Source organism: Mauremys mutica, chromosome 1, assembly GCF_020497125.1.
Source record: "Mauremys mutica isolate MM-2020 ecotype Southern chromosome 1, ASM2049712v1, whole genome shotgun sequence".
NCBI classification, from domain to species: domain Eukaryota; kingdom Metazoa; phylum Chordata; order Testudines; family Geoemydidae; genus Mauremys; species Mauremys mutica.
The window spans coordinates 207,822,951-207,840,396 of NC_059072.1; the positions used below are offsets into that span (position 1 = coordinate 207,822,951).

The following is a 17,446-nucleotide window of genomic DNA, read 5'->3' on the forward strand; positions in this document are numbered from 1 at the left end:
TTGTCTCTCTAATATCCTGGGACCGACATGACTACAACAACACTGCAAACATTGATTGCCTTTTGACAGTTTGGGGTTTGAGCTAATTAAACTAGGGGCAGTACTAACAGGCTCTCCTTCCATTTTCTTACAATTTGTCACCTTGCACAAGTGTAGGAATAATAATGGAAACATAGTATAGATTATTTTGGGGATTTATATAGAGATTATGGCACCTACTGAACATTCTGGGCTCTCCCAAATGCTTGCAGTTAGCTCCCCAGAGTGGGATTTGGTACAGCATGACTTCAGAATGGAAAGACATATACTTATGATGATCTGAGCCTGGATTTGACAGTTCATGTGAATTTGCAATTTACTTGAGCGGGCAGTGTGAGGGGTTGTCTGAGGATGCTAGCAGATATCAAAGCCATAGTTTACTTTTCCACTAACCTTATCTTCCCAAATAAATCTGTTAGTTTATTCAAATCTAGGATCCTTCTGAAACCATTCACAGCTCTGCCTGTTACATTTGGGAGCGAAACCAGATAGTAGGTAATGGGTAAAATCGTGGCCTCATTTAAATCAACTGATTTCACCCTAGAAATGTATTTTTGAAGTAGATAGGGAAGGGCAGGCATCCTTCAAAGCTAAACAAGCATACAGCCACGGCTAGTCAGTAAAAGCAGAGCTGTGATGTCATAAAGGTTGCATTATTACACAGGCAAACCTAATGCAAATAAGAGGTAGGAATGTAAAATATTAAACTGTTAACTGGTAAGTATTGAGCTGATCATTAACCCACCCTAACCATTACCCCCTCTGTGTGCAGGTCTCAAACCAGTTCTCCAGCCCCGGGCCACGCCGGCCAGCCCTGGCGCACCCCAGGCCGTGCTAGGGGCTTTGTGGGGGATGGCCAGTCGAGAGGGGAGAGTGCATTTAGGCCAGGGAGTGTGGGCAGGGGCTATGGCTCCTGTCGTGGGATAAAGTAGTCCCTGGCCTCCCCCTGTGCCAGTGAAGGGAACCTGCTGCTGCTGGGGTGGCATGGAGCATCTGCAGAGGCTGCATCGAGACAAACTAGGTACCTGGGGCCCCTCTCCTTTTAATTGGTTAAACGATATAGTTTTAATAGTTTATACGGTTATCTTTTTACAAGATATTTACCCCCCTCATTAGAGGAAGTGCAATATGAGACAAAACAGTCATCCTTATAACTCCAAGATTTTGTCTTATATTGGATATTTGGCATTTTGCTGATCAGTTATATTGTACACAGTGATATTAAAATTTTGGGGAAGCTACTGGATTTTTAAAAATCTAAATTCCATTCACTTCAAGTAGAGGGGATATTTTTTCAAGCACTGTAGGAAAAGAACAACAAAACAATTACTATCACCCAGGTAACAAGACTGAAAATAGATGCAATATTACTCAGCTTACCATCCACCCCCTGGAGTTCTAACTCAAATGCAAATCTGTTCCGTTTAAATCACAGCAGTGGCCAGAGTTTCTACTGCTTTGTGTGCACATTTCTACAGGGAATAAAATATGCAGAGACATGGCTTCGCCAAGCTTATATCCCAGAGCAATGGGAACTGAAGTAAGTGACTCATGACTGCAAGACGACAGCATGTGACGCAAGACGCACACACGGCAAACTGCTGAGAGATACAGTTTACAACTAGGAGTTTTATTCTTACTGCCAGCAAAGGGCTTGCTCTTTTCCACCTCATAGCATGCATTAGAATACAAATGTATTTAGTACAGTATCTCTCATATAAACTCTCTCCCAATTCTTTTCGAGGTTAAGTAATACAAGTTATGTAGCAAGATGTATATGGATCTAAATTACAGAAAACAGGATTAAAAAAAAAAAAGCGAGGTGCCTAAAAAAATCCCAACCCACTGAAAACACAGCTTTCTCATGAAACTATAATTACCACATGCCACAATGTATTGCACTGTATTACATTGCACCGTAGCCGCTTGTGGCTCTGAACAGCAGGGATTTTGTTCACTGTTAGGTTATGTCTACACGATGCAGCTTTTAGCAACACGGCTGTGCCATTACAGCTGGGCCGCTAAAAGGCACGCAGTGTAGCTGCTGTTTGTTGGCGGGAGAGATCTCTCCTGCCAACAAAAAACATCCACCCCCAACGAGCAGTGTTAGCGTTGTTGGCAGGAGACGAAGCGCTGTTCACCCCACTGCTTGTCCTCGACAAAACTTTTGTCTTTCGGAGGGAGGGGTGGTGGTGTTGTTTTTAACACCTCTGAACTACAAAAGTTTTGTCTTTCACTTGGCAGTGTAGACAAAGCCTTAGAAAAATGTACCTGTCAGTTAAGGGCCATGTACACTTACCATTTTACATAAATAACAGTAGCAGGGCATTGTACAGTGAATAAACTAAAAGTGATTAGTTAAAAAAATAGAGAAAAGTTATTTTTCCACAGTTTTGATAGTAGATCTAAGCACAATAGGATTCAATCCTTAATTCAGCTCATATAAACAACTTGGAGCCAGATCCTCAGCAGATATAAAACAGTGTAGGTCTGTTGGTTTCCATGTAGTCATGCAGATTTACACTGGTAGAATATCTGGGTCTAGATTTTTGCTTTCTGTTCACTTTAACTTTTTACTTCAATATCGACTGGGGACAAAAACATGTAGAAGGCAGGAGCAATTGGAATACTATGGCTTATAGTAACAGGGAAAGTGATATTACATGAGTAAGGAATGTACATCTTAGAATACACAGAGTGAAACATTCTGGGGTTTTCTTTGAATGGAAGGATATTTCTAGCCTCATTTCTGGAGGAGGTCAGTGTCAGGCTAAGGGTCAGGGATCGGTAGAACATCAAAACTCTGGACTGTCTTCAGTTTGCATTTCAGGTATTTTAACCTAAAGTCATCATTGCCCTGGCCCTCTTCATGGCACTAAGCCTTCTGGGCCCAAAATTCTTGCATATATTACTCATGGGAGTCATCCCATTTACTTCAATTGGATGACTCACATAAAGGTTGCAAGATCAGGTCCTACATTTGAAGATTAGCATACATTGCCACTGTAAAGGCTGCTCTGCAAAATGATACGGTGGGCTGCCAAAGAGGAATAAAATTGTTCACTATATAACTGAGTATTAATCCTTCATTGTGGCTAATCTCCTAAAGTAGCACTTGCCCAGGGATTAACTTTTTGGGGGGCATGAAGCTGAACACCAAACATTAACCTTTGATTTTCATCAAATTCTGGACACACATGACCAATGATCTTGTGATCAGTATATTTTTCCAGATGGAGAGATTACTGCTTCTACCAGTAAATAGATTAATGTGGCACAAACCGGCTGATTTTCACTTACAAAACTTAATTTCTATGTATACAAAACCTATGCCGCCTACAATTGCCTCCCTAAAACATCAACACTCTTGTACACTCTTGAGGCCCTTCCACACTAAAAACAGTCAGGTTGTTGTAACTGGTTACAGTTCCCTGATGACAATTAAAACCCTGTTCACATTTGTTATGCAAATGTGTTTTAATGATCTCCCTGAGCTGTACTATGTACCACAGTCCTGTTTGACTAGTTGTACAGATCTGTTGTGGGTTAGTGACATCACACACCCTGGACAGTAGCAATGCGTGGCAGGGTTCTTCCCATTGCCTCACGCATGTGCCCCAACTCGGACCTGGGTAAAAGGGGAATTGGCCTGTCTCCTGAGAATTCCAACTAGAAAACTAGTTGGTACCATTAGGGACTGAGGCACCCAGAGGAACATCAAATGGTAACTTTGATCACTAATGGACTTAGGCTCAATTTGAACTCTTAAAAATATTAAAAATAACTTATCAGTGTTCTTTTAAAGTGGTCTGCAAAACTGAGGCTAGTGTTTAAAAAAACATGCTGAGGATCTGACCCTGCGGAGTAGAGAAATCAATAGGAGGTGGGGACACTCAGCACTTTGCAGGATCAGGCCCTGAGGGCAATAATGATAGGCTTTTTATTTTTCCATCATTTACCCATCTGTTCCAGGGACCCGTTCTCTGATCTAAAGAAAGTTAAGACATCTATAAATGCTATTCAGTGCACTATAATCACTATTGCAGTCAATATGGATTTAAGTCCGGCAGTCATTCTTCAGACCAGTTCTGTTGCATCAATGCAGAAAACATGCCAGTCCTGCGAGTTTGCTGTTCCATTTTATTTAAAACTTTCTGAGATATAGCATTGATTGCTGCCTCTTTTGCACAAAAGCCATCAGTCCAAGCCTCCCTGTCAAATCATTTAGAATGTCCATAATAACTCTCCAGCACAGAGTGAGCTCTGTGACAATATCCATTTTCAATAATCTACCTCCTGTTAGCCAGAGAAGAGCATTTTTTCCATCTTCATTGACAGTTCCCGACAACATTATTTATTTTAATACTGGTCCAATGGGATTTCTGTTTGAACAGAAGACTTAAGGCCTAATAAATAAAACACTGCTAGGACTCTTATGTAGTAAATCTTCATTTTGTACAGTACAATCAATCTTAAGCAACCACTCAAATGACCAACAAAATTAATGTCTTAGCAGAGACGGACTTCTGATTAAGGGGGTGCAGAACTGTACTGACTTAGGTCCCAATTCTGCCACCTTAAGGGGTTGTCTAGACTAGCAAGAGTGATTAGGGTTAACTAATGCATTTTAGTGCACCTAGCTGGGTGTAGAGGTGCAGAGCTTGGGTAGCAGTTACTAGAGGTATTTTGCCTTTGGACCTCTAGGTGCATGGAGAAGTGAGGCAAAGGGAGGGTGCTTAGGACTGCTTTCTACATGTCCTTTTTGGAGGTGCAGCATGTGCTCTCCCCAACAAATAACCTTAGCCTGCCAGCTAGTGCACAGAGATGGGCAGAGCCCTGCACACACATGCTCACTCCCTTAGCAGGGGCTTGGGCACATCTAATGATGCTGTAACTCCCCTCGCTCACCAGGAATGCAAGCAGTGCTTTGTTAGCTGCACCTGAACAGGTGTGTGAGGGCTCCCTGAGCCTGGTCCCTGTCTGGTGCACCTGTGCTAGAGGCTGCCAGAATTGGGCACAAAACCCGAAGGACAGATGTTACAAGTGTGATGGGTGCTTTGCTCTTCTGGGGAGAGGAACTGGTTCTATGAGAATGCAAGACTCACATTGGCAGTTGTTGAAAGGGCAATCAGAAATGCCAGAGCCACTTACTGACGGCTCCTTTGGATTGCCCATGAAGAGGAAATAATTACTAGGAGGGAGGAGAGGCATCATGCAGCAAGTGCTTGAGGCATGTAGAGAGAAAGTGTTAATGTCAATGCACAACTATGTTAATAGATACTCAGGGTCTCCTACATGTATTGCTTCCCTACAGGAGCTTTTTCTTAAGTTCCTCCAAAAAAGGGGTATGTGCCCACACACCTATGTGGCTAGAACAATGCACGCAGCCCCCTCACATTCTGGGAGTGAGGAAGTGCAATAGAATCTTATCATAATCCAGGCAGTAGGATGGCAGAAAAAATGTTATTTTCCACATTCTAAGGGGCTTTGAAAACAATGGCCAGAAATCAAATCTCAACATTCCACAAACTCAAAAGAAACTATCAGTATGTCTTTAAATAATTACCCATGAGACTTGCTTCTAAGTTGACATGAGCCAGAGAAAAGCAGCCAAGAATCAGATGACCATGAAGTGATATTTAATTAACCCAGTATTTCAGAGCAGTCATATATGCTGGTGGTAAACTCTTTAGTTGTAATTTGTTTTATCCCATATCAAAATGTACTGTCTCAGTGAGCTATATTCCAGCAGTGATCTGTGTGTATATTCTGTCCCTGAGTGCAAGTCATTTTCATTTCAGTGTATGGAGTTTTATGTGTGCATGTCGCAGAGAATATGCTCTTTATGGCAGAGCTTTGGACTCTCAGAAATAGTCCACATTATGTTGCAGTTATCTGAAAACCCTAATGCTAGCATTTGCTAGCTCTTCTTCCTCTTTCATATACTTTTAAGGTTGGTTGGGGTTTGGCTGTAAAGCTGTCTGAGAGATGTTTGAGGCTGACTTCAGAATAGCAAGACTACAAAGCTGCTCTGCACTGTTCCCTTTTGTTCTAAACCCAAAACCTCAACCACCGCCTGCTGAAGTTTAGGAAACATGTACAACAATCAGTTTTGTTAAATGGGAAATGAAACTTCAAACTTCCTTCATGCTGTGTGTTTGGTGTGCAAATTGTGTGTTGGTTTCATGCTGTTGTTTTTATACATATATGCATATTTACAGAGTGCACTATGTGTTGTTTGAGTGAGCATATGGTGCAAAGTGGTATTACAGAATTGCATATTTGTTTCTATTCATGGTTACCGTGTGTGCACGAGCACGTAGCATATTGTGTTTGTGTGTGTTATGTGTATATATATATATATATATATATATACAGGGCCGCCCAGAGGGGGGGCAAAGGGGGCAATTTGCCCCGGGCCCCGGGCTCCGCAGGGGCCCCCAAGAGAAGAGCGGAGGCTCCCGCCTCCGCCCCTCTCCTGGAGCCTCGGCGTCTCCGGCAGGGCCCCTGAGCCCCGCCCCGCTCAGAGCCGCGTGGTGAGGGGGCGGGGCTGGGAGCTCCAACGGGGCCTGAGCCCCGCCCCGCTCAGAGCGGCGTGGGGAGGGGGCGGGGCAGCTCCCTCCACTCGGCGTGGAGCTCACAGCCCCGCCCCCTCACCACGCGGCTCTGAGCGGGACGGAGCTCAGGCCCCGCCGGAGACGCGCTCGGGTAAGAGGCTGGGGCCGGGACCGGTGGCGGGGGGGAGGAGCGGGACCCGCCGGGGGCGGGGGGGGGACCGGGGGCGGGACCGGGGGGGGGAAGCGGGACCCGCCGCCGCCGCAGCGCAGCCCGGTCTTCGGCGGCGGGGGGCCCCTTCCGTTCCGGGACCCACTGCCTAAGGGCCCGGAAGGCCCGCGGCGGGGACCCCCCCCCCGCCACCGAATTACCGCCGAAGACCGGGCTGCGCTTCGGCGGCGGTCCTGCTTCGGCGGTAATTCGGCGGCGGGGGGCTCCCGCCGCGGGTCTTCAGGGCACTTCGGCGGCGGGTCCCGGAACGGAAGGGCCCCCCGCCGCCAAAGACCCCGGGCCCCCGCAATCCTCTGGGCGGCCCTGTATATATATATATATATATATCTAGTGTGAGTGTATGTTTTGTGTAGATGTGCATGTTCTATGAAACTGTTACTTTCTATGGATACATTTAGGTGGGGCTGCTAGCATTGTCTCTTATTAAAGTTGCCCGACACTTCCCATTATAGAACCCTGTTTTCAGTAACTTATAACTTTGCCAAACTTTAACAGTTTAGGCTGAAATTGTCCATGCTAGTTGTTTGCCTCAGACTGAATGCTTTGTGGAAAATTTCAGCAAAAATGTTTAAGTTGATTCCAAGAATGAGATGGGGGAAATATGTTATTTTGCCCATGTTAAAAAAGTCTGGTGACGTTTTATTTGAAAAGCTCTAACACCCCCCATGCTGTGGAGCAGGAATTTAATATTTGTCATGGAGTACTCTTTGTGTCAGGGATGTAGCTTTTGCCATCCCTGTGAAAATCTGCCCACATTTTCAGTTATAACCCTTTGAAAAATTGCAGTTTGCACATGTTCAATGGAGACTTACCAGATGTATGCAGCTAAATTCCCCGAAGATCCCATCCATATCAGGCATGCTACAGCCCAGGGTTTTCCCTGTAATTGCATCTCTTGGCTACTGTGGGTCCAGATCCAGCTACCTGAATGGATAACAGGGAGCTTGCCTGTCTGTCCTGTGCTCAGAATTACTCCCTGCTGGGCCCAGGCAGTGTGGAGGACCAAGCTGCCTGATTCAGATGCCCAGGGGACAAGAGCCATACCCGTGGGGAGGGAGGAAGGTAGATTAAAACAAGCCTGGGGAGTGTGAGGTGTGTGTGGGAACTGGACACTGGCAAGAAGTAAGAGACAGAAGCTGGGACTGAAAGTTAGCTTGTGGGGAGAATATGACAGGCTGCGCCAGGAGAATGGGAGCCAGTGGTTGTGGGTAGAAAATGAAATTAGATGAGAAGCTGTGAGGGAGATGGGACTGAGAATAAGTGAGGTGGGAAAGAAGGGGAAGGGAAAGGGAAGACAGAGCTAATGAGAAGCCGGGGGGCGGGGGAAAGAACTGAGTCTAGTTGGGCAAATAGATGGGGATAAGAAGGCAGTGAGAAGGAGACTGAGATTGGACAAGGAGCCTGAGGCGGAAGATTGGAACTGGGAGCCAGTAGAGATGGAGAATGTGGGTAGAGAGGAGGCGACTGGAGGCCACAGTGGGAAACAGAGACAGATCAGACAAGGAGCCAGGAGTGACTGAACTGGCTGGGCAAGGAGACTGGGGACAAGGAGCTGGGAGGGTGAGAAATAGAACAGCTGGACAAGGAGCTGTGAGGGTGAGAAATAGAACAGCTGTGGCTTGAATGAGAAGCCTGAGGAGTAGAGACTGGAACTGACTAGATGAGAATGTAACTAGGGTGAGGAGCCAGAGGTGGGGGACAGAAGGGATCACATTTTGGGGGAATGGGCAGAAGAATCTATGCCCATTAGAGCATACTCCCCTCTAGAGCCTGGAAGAGAACTTACGATTCCTGAGTCTCACCTTTCCTCTGCTATCAGTAGTTATCTGTGAAACTCACTGGCAAAGTGTCCCATTGCCCTCTAATGCCGGCCCACGTAGAGGATAGCAGCCTCCTACTGCTATCAGTTACTCTGTTAGTGCAAATGATAGAGGCTGGTGTGGTGGATCAGAAGGTTCTAAGCCTGCTGATGACCCATGTGGGTGTCAATATGATGCCTCATGTTGGAATTTCTGGGTTTTTTTTCAGTTTGCTTTCTTAAAAACATGTGAAATTACACACACATTTGCATACATAGGAAGCCTAGAGCTAGCCAACCCTGCTCCATCAGTCCCAGGTGTGCTGCTAATTAACTGCCTCTTAGCCAGAAGGGCTAGGATTAAGATCAGGTGATAGCCTGAGACATCTGGGCTTTATAAAAGAGCAGAAAAGGCAGTTTGGAAGAGGTGCATAGGGGACAAGGTGGGTTTCTGTAGAAGGTTATGAACTAGGGTTTGGAAGAAACAGATAAGGTGGCTTAGGAGTCAGTGCTCTAGTCCTGAGCCTGGAAGACTGAAATGTAGCTAAGCCCAGAGAGGGCTGAGGCAATGAAGGACTCCAGGGAAGCACTTTGAGAAATCAGGACAAGAGTGCAGTTTGCCTGCTGACTTCTTAGAGCCAGAGAGATGGATAAGGAATGCAGAGTCCTGTGGGGATCTAGAAAGGACTGGGAGTGGCTTATTTTGAGATTTTTATTTTGATTGTTTTGTTGTTAAATGCAGCCCCCCCCAAGGAAGGGAACGTGGCAGGGCTGGGGAGGGGTTAGAATAAAGGAAGGGAGGGGGTGGAGTTGGGGCAGGGACTGTGGGGAAGGGGTTGGAATGTGGGTGGGGAAGGGGCAGGGCCTCATGGAAGGTGTGGAGTGGTGGCAGGGCTGGGGGCAGGGGTCAAGCACCCAGAGGGAAGAGGGGAAGTGGGCACCTATGCTTGAGAGCATGTGGTGTGATTTGCATAAGAGCTGAGCACTCTCAGATGCAAATGAACTCTATGGAAGCTGTGCTTTGAACATATAAAGTACTATATAATGCTAAGTAACCTGAAATATCAGGTTGTAGATATCTCAAATGGGGCACCCAAAATTAGTGGATATTTTTCACCTTAATCTCTCAGTTCCCTGTCTGTAAAATGGGGAGTTTAATGCTAGTTTGCTGCACAGGGGAGTTGTGAAAATAAACTGTTTGAAGCACTTAGATACTATAATGAGAAGTGCCACAAGAAAACCCCTGAGGAAATCAGTAATTCTGTTTGCATAGCAGTGTTTGTTCAGGCCTTATTTACTGCACTCTGCTCAATGAGGATAAAACAAAATAGTAGCTTTATGCACTAAATAAGGTAAGGGTCCCTGTGCCAGAATGTACCCCCATATTCACTCCATACACACCATTGTAGTAATCTTTGTACAAAATATGCCTTGTGAGGTATCATTTGAAAACTCAAACTTGCTGATGAGTATTATCCTGATAAAATGTGTGGCAACACTATGTGAAGCTGTTAATACCACCATACAGTGGAATCTTATATGTTCCAAACTGAGGTTGACAAACAGATCTGTCTCAAACAAAAGAACGTGTGCTCTGCTTAACTTGCATTTAAGCAGTAAATAGAGTCATCAAGCAGGAAGGGAAACAAGGAAACTCAAACAGGTGAGGGAAAAAGCTGCAGAGAACATCCTTCCCCATAGACTTTTTCCTGATACCCATCTGGAAATGTTTTCCAAGAGGGGGTCCCCGGAACTATAAAAAGAAGGGACAAACACCTTAAGGTGCTCACCTCCCACTACCCATTGATTCACTGCACCTGAAGGGCCAAAGTAAGCAGCTGATGGATGTGTGGTGGGGTCCTGACCTAAAAAGTTTGGTCACTAAGACTGCTGAAAGCATGTAGTGAGAGAACTGTGCCTTGAATTGAACACAGTTTAAGTAGGCACCGGTAGCATTTTATCTTTTTCTTGTAATTATTTCTGATGCTCATGCCTCATGACTTGCACTTGCTTAAAATCTATCTCTTTGTAGCTAATATACTTGTTTTATCTAATCCAGCGTGCTTGAATTGAAGTGTCTGGCAAACTCCATTTGAGGTGGCAAACTGTGTGTATATTATTTATATAAAAGAAATAATTGACTTGTATTGTCCAGGAGAAGGTTATCCCTTCATATGTGGGGAGGACATGCATATGTGTGTGTGTGTGGGGGAAATCTAAGACTGGGGGTGTGCTAGGGTCATAATGCAATATAACCAAGGCTGGTAAGAGTCAACACACTCATGTAAATGGGAGCGATTTATATGCTGGAGGCTTTGTGAGCAGTCCCGGCTGGAGGCTGCATTAGCAAAGGATTGTAGGTTAGAGGGCAGAAGTGAAACAGTTATTCACTAGTCTGGATTGTACCCTGATATGTCCCAGTCCCATGGGGGAAAAATAGCAAGATCATATAATTAGACTGTATTATAATGAATACACATAAAGGGCTGAATTAAGGGTGCATGGGCAATCTTAATTTTATTTCCTAACTTTTGAGTGGTTGATTTTGCAACTTTAAAGTTTTAATGTAGTTTTTTGTGTGTAATATGTATCTATATGTTGTGCAAGCTGTGTAATTGGGTAGCATTTGTGAGTAGTGCATGGCGTTTGTGTGTAGTGTCAAGGGGTGCATTTTTGCATGCTGTTTGTATAATTTCATTGTGTGCATAAATACAACCTTCTGACAAACTCTACGACAATACAATTCAGTTCCTTCTACTAGATAGGAGTGAAGTCTCAAGCCTGAAGCCTGCTTAAATAGCCATCTGAGACAAAATTTCATTAGAAACCCTATACCTACAGCTATGTAAATAAATTTGTGTATTAAACTCCATAACCAATTGAACAATTCTCTTCCTAATTAACATACAGAAAAAGAATACTAAGAATACTTCTGGTACTATCTCAAGCAAAGCAGCAGTCACTCCCTCTATCACAAAGCACTAGAGAATCAAATGATAAATCAAAACAAGAACATAATCCACTCCTATGTGATGTTATCCAAGGCCTCAGCATTAACCTCCTGACCTGAGGAGGAAATCTCTCCAAAACTGAACATATCCAAGACACTGAACCAAAAGCTAAAACATCAACGTATGGTGCATTGGGCATAAAAAGTCAGAACATGCTAAACTGATACAGCTCCCTGCACAAATCACCATACACGATAGCAAAATGTGAAAAACTCTATGGTAGGCTCTTACCAAACATAGAATATGTGACCATAAACTACAGGTGGAAAATGAACGCTATAAAGTGAAGTGCAAATGCAGAGAGAAACAACTGTGCAACCAACACAACAGGAAAGGGAGTGAAAGAGAGGCATTTTCTACTCCAATGGTCAAAGTATGAAGTAGTATAAGGAAAATATTTCTGATAATGCTATGAGTCAATCTTTGACTGAATCAGGATGGTCAATAGTGACAAATGGGCAGGCGGATTAAATCCACGGACATGCTGTGAAGTCCTATCCTGGGCTGCGGCTTAATGTATTGTATCTCTGACAGACACACAATTTCTATCTTTACTCTTGTAGCTGGTTATGCCAAATATGCCAAAATACCATTGAACTCAATTAAAAATTGCATTGTGCATGCTCTATATGGGTAGTGTCAGTAGGTGCACTGTGTGTGTTCTTGTGGTACTAGAGGGTGTATTGTACATTCTTTGCCTATGTATGGTATCAGTGGTTGAATTGCCATAGTGTGTGGGTTCACTGTATGTTCCATGTGTATGGGGAGAGGTAGCTGAGTGTGATGGGTGCATGATGTAATTCTGGTTCTCACTCTGTCTCTGGGACTGTGCATATACGATGGGTTTCACTGGGTGGCTCTGCATTGGCGTCCATCAGAGGTGTCAGCAGGTGCATTGAATGGCACTGTGTGGCTCAGTGCCCAGCTCTTAAAGTTGCCATGCTGCTGAGGGGTGTATGGTGTCTAGGCAGTCAATAATGGACTGTGTGATATGTTTTTGAGTAGCTGCCATGGTGCGTGGGTAATAGAGGTGGCAGTAGGGAGTGGGCATGGGGTAAGTGGGTAGGTGGTGGTTGGGGGCTGTCAGATGCACTGTGTGGGGGAGAGTGTTTGGGGTGGCTGCAGTGGGTGGGTATTGTGAGTGTGCACTGGGTGCTGGGGAGTTTCATGGATGTGGGAGGTGGCATTGTTTGCATTACGTGGTGAGGGGACAGAGTTTGGTGACATTTGAGTGTGTGGGGCATGGTAATGGGTGAGATGTGTACAGGGATGGGCAATGGGTACACTGATACATAAGGGGGTGGTGTATGTGGAGGTGGTAATGTGGGGACGGGGAGGAGATGTAGCAATTTCCTTACAAGGGAGAGATCTTATTTAATTAAGAATTCTTTGAGGGGGATCAACAAGCATGTGGATAAGGGGAATCTAGTGGATATACTGTACTTAGATTTTCAGAAAGCCTTTGACAAGGTCCTTCACCAAAGGCTCTTAAGCAAAGTAAGCAGTCATGGGATAAGAGGGAAAGTCATCTCATGGATTGGTAACTGGTTAAAAGATAGGAAACAAAAGGTAGGCATAAATGGTCAGTTTTCAGAATGGAGAGAAGGTAGATAATGGTGTCCCCCAGGGGTCTGTACTGGGACCAATCCTATTCAACATATTCATAAATGATCTGGAAAAGGGGGTAAACAGTGAGGTGGCAAAATTTGCAGATGATACAAAACTACTCAAGATAGTTAAGTCCCACGCAGACTGCAAAGAGCTACAAAAGAATTTCACAAAACTCGGTGACTGGGCAACTAAATGGCAGATAAAATTCAGCGTTGGTAAATGCAAAGTGATGCACATTGGAAAATATAATCCCAACTATACTTATAAAATGATGGGGTCTAAATTAGTTGTTCCCACTCAAGAAAAATCTTGGCCTCATTGTGGATAGTTCTCTGAAAAACATCCACTCAATGTGCACTGGCAGTCAATGATTCCCAGCATTCTGTTAGCTTTTTTAAGAAAGAGATGGAGAATGACAGAAAATATCTCATTGCTTCTATATAAATCTAATGTACACCCACATCTTGAATACTGCTTGCAGATATGGTTGCCCCATCTCCAAAAAGCTATACTGCAATTGGAAAAGGTACAGAAAAGGGCAACAAAAATGATTAGGGGTATGGAACAGCTTCTGTATCAGGAGTGACTAATAAGACTGGGACTTTTCAGCTTGGAAAAGAGATAACTAAAGGTGGATATGAGAGAGGTCTATAAAATCATGACTGGTGTGGAGAAAGTAAATAAGGAAGTGTTTACTCCTTATAACACAAGAACTAGGTGTCACCAAATGAAATTAATAGGCAGCAGGTTTAGAACAAACAAAGGAAGCGTTTTTTCACACAACACACAGTCAACCTGTGGCACTCTTTGCCAGAGGATGTTGTGAAGGCCAAGACTATAACAGGGTTCAAAAAAGAACTTGGTAAGTTCATGGAGGATAAGTCCATCAATGGGTATTAGCTAGGATGGGCAGGGATGGTGTCCCTAGCCTCTGTTTGTCAGAAGCTGGGAGTGAGCGACGGGATGGATCACTTGATTACCTGTTCTGTTCATTTCCTCTGGGGCACCTGGCATTGACCACTGTTGGAAGACAGGATACTGGGCTATATGGACCTTTGGTCTGACCCAGTATGGCCATTCTTATGTTCTTAGCTTCGCAGTCTGTTGTATTAAATGAATGGTTTATGTATGATTGTGGGCCAGGATGGTAAGTGACCTTTCAAGGGGGAGGTGAATACAAATTCCCCACCTCTGGCTATACAAAAACCCAGCCTTTTGTAGGAGGGGACCATTGTATGCTGATGATCTGTTCTTGGACTTTCTCAAGATCAAAGGCCCAGGCTGTATACAGGAAAGACTGATCTATTCATGGGGATGCTTCTTCTGAGCTAAGAGGCTGTTATGAATATGACACAGAAAAAACCCTTAGTGGGGGTTTGAAGGATTGACTCCTCCCAGAGGAGTTGGGTAAGCTGATTATCATGTGTAGATTCCTTTCTTGTTGTCTCTGTAATGCTTTTACCTTAAGAATAAACATGCTTTCTGGATGATATCACAAAGTATAGGCATGGAACTGTGCAGCCTGGAATAAACTTCCTCAGGTAGGAGAGAGATGCAGGTCTCTAGCCAAGAGCGGTGATAGCTGAGGAGCATGGAGCCTCGAAGGGATCATGAGGGAGAAATACATGTGCAGTGGCCTTGAACTGTGGCAGGTGGCACCTGGTGTTACGGGGTGGCATGGTGTGTGTGGTCTGGTGTTGCAGGGTGTGAGGGTGACATACTGTGTATACCGTTGTGTGTAGTGATGGGATGGCTGTGTGTGTGTGCACAGTGCAATAAATGGTGGGAGTGGCTGGCATGGTGTGTGGTGATGTGGCATGGTGTGTGTGAGAGGTGTGTGCAGGGGGTGGCCCTGTGTGTGTGGAAGGGGCACAGGTGCCACAGGGTGGTATGGGGTGTGCCATCTGTGTGCACTGAGTGGCATTGGGGCTAGGGTGTTCACACGGGGTGGGACTACGAACAGAGTAGCATGGGGGAGGTAGTGGGTAGCACTGGGTGTGAAGATTGTATGCGCCATGGGGGTGGCAGTGTGTACGTTGGACGTCACTGGGGTGTGTGTGGGTGTGGGTAGCACTGGCTGGCATGGGGTGGAGGCATGCACTGTTGGCCCTGTGTGGTTGCATGTATGTGTGCAGTGGGTGCAGTGAATGGCAATGTGTGGTGTGTGAGAGCAGTAGGTGACCAGGTGTGTGAGATGGGTGTGGATACAGTGAGTGGGGATGGGGGTAATGGGTGGGAGGACACTGGATGTACAGTGGAGTGTGGGTGCAGTGGATGGTATTAGGTGTGGGGGCAGGGATGTGGCACTAGGTGTGTGGGGGTATGGGGATGGTATTGGGTGGGGGGCAGGGATGTGGCACTAGGTGTGTGGGGGTATGGGGTAGTGGGAATGTGGGTGGCACTGGATGTGTAGTGGGAGAGTCACGAGAGTGGGTGGCACTAGGTGTGTGGGGGTATGGGGCAGTGGGAGTGTGGGCGGCACTGGATGTGCAGTGGGAGTGTGGGTGCAGTGGGTGAGGGTAGTGATCAACGGCTCCATGTCTAGTTGGCAGCCAATTTCAAACGGAGTGCCCCAGGGGTCGGTCCTGGGACCGGTTTTGTTCAATATCTTCATTAATAATCTGGAGGATGGCATGGACTGCACTCTCAGCAAGTTTGCAGATAACACTAAACTGGGAGGAATAGTAGATATGCTGGAGGGTAGGGATAGGATACAGAAGGACCTAGACAAATTAGAGGATTGGGCCAAAAGAAACCTGATGAGGTTCAACAAGGACAAGTGCAGAGTCCTGTACTTAGGACAGAAGAATCCCATGCACTGCTACAGACTAGGGACTGAATGACTCGGAAGCAGTTCTGCAGAAAAGGACCTAGGGGTTGCAGTGGACGAAAAGTTGGATATGAGTCAACAGTGTGCCCTTGTTGCCAAGAAGGCTAACGGCATTTTGGGCTGTATAAGTAGGGGCATTGCCAGCAGATTGAGAGACGTGATCATTCCCCTCTATTTGACATTGGTGAGGCCTCATCTGGAGTACTGTGTCCAGTTTTGGGCCCCACACTACAAGAAGGATGTGGAAAAATGGGAGAGAATCCAGCGGAGGACAACAAAAATGATTAGGGGGCTGGAGCACATGACCTATGAGGAGAGGCTGAGGGAACTGGGCTTGTTTAGTCTGCAGAAGAGAAGAATGAGGGGGGATTTGATAGCTGCTTTCAACTACCTGAAAGGGGGTTCCAAAGAGGATGGATCTAGACTGTTCTCAGTGGTACCTGATGACAGAACAAGGAGTAATAGTCTCAAGTTGCAGTGGGGGAGGTTTAGGTTGGATATTAGGAACAACTTTTTCAGTAGGAGGGTGGTGAAGCACTGGACTGGGTTCCCGAGGGAGGTGGTGGCATCTCCTTCCTTAGAGGTTTTTAAGGTCAGGCTTGACAAAGCCCTGGCTGGGATGATTTAGTTGGGGGATTGGTCCTGCTTTGAGCAGGGGGTTGGAGTAGATGACCTCCTGAGGTCTCTTCCAACCCTGATATTCTATGATAGGGGGCAGTGGGAGTGTGGGCAGCAGTGGATGTGCGGTGGGAGTCTGGGTGCAGTGAGTGCAGGGATATGGGGGCAGTGGGCGTGTGGGCGGCACTGGATGTGCAGGGGGAGTGTGGGTGGTAGTGGGCAGCACTAGGTGTGAGGGGGTATGGGGCAGTGGCAGTGTGGGTGGCAGTAGCTGTGCAGTGGGAGTGTGGGTGCAGTGGGTGGCATTAGGTGTGGGGGAGTATGGGGCAGTGGAGGTGTGGGGGTAGTGGGCCGCACTAGGTGTGAGGGGTATGGGGCAGTGGATGTGCAGTGGGAGTGTGGGGGTTGTGGATGGCACTAGGTGTGGGTGCAGGGGGTGGCACTAAGTGTGAGGGGGTATGGGGTAGTGGGAGTGTGGGTGCAGTGAGCGAGGCGATATGGGGGGCAGTGGGCGTGTGGGTGCAGGGGGAGTGTGGGCGGCAGTGAATGTGCCGTGGGGGCTGTGGGTGGCACTAGGTGTGGGGGCAATGAGCGGCACTAGGTGTGAGGGGGTATGAGGCAGTGGACATGTGCTGTGGGAGTGTGAGGGCTGTGGGCGGCACTAGGGGTGAGGGGGTATGGGTCAGTGGCAGTGGGGGCGGCAGTGGCTGTGCAGTGGGCGTGTGGGTGCAGTGAGTGAGGGGATATGGGGGG

The 17,446-nt window shown here is 46.2% G+C and overlaps 1 protein-coding gene across 3 annotated transcripts in view; it reads left to right on the forward strand.

The window, feature by feature from the left end:
* The first annotated feature begins 959 nt into the window (after positions 1-959).
* Positions 960-17,446, forward strand: part of PDXK (pyridoxal kinase) — a 105,809-nt gene continuing 89,322 nt past the window's right edge. Inside the window, exons 1-2 of one of the 3 annotated variants that reach the window (XM_045002606.1) lie at positions 960-1,060; positions 1,475-1,579. In XM_045002606.1, coding sequence (XP_044858541.1) covers positions 1,538-1,579 — 42 coding nt within the window. In that variant the 5' untranslated portion in view covers positions 960-1,060; positions 1,475-1,537. Of the gene's footprint in view, positions 1,061-1,474; positions 1,580-7,933; positions 7,948-17,446 lie in introns of those variants that run through there. The other 2 variants (XM_045002609.1, XM_045002610.1) reach the window with 2 other exon arrangements.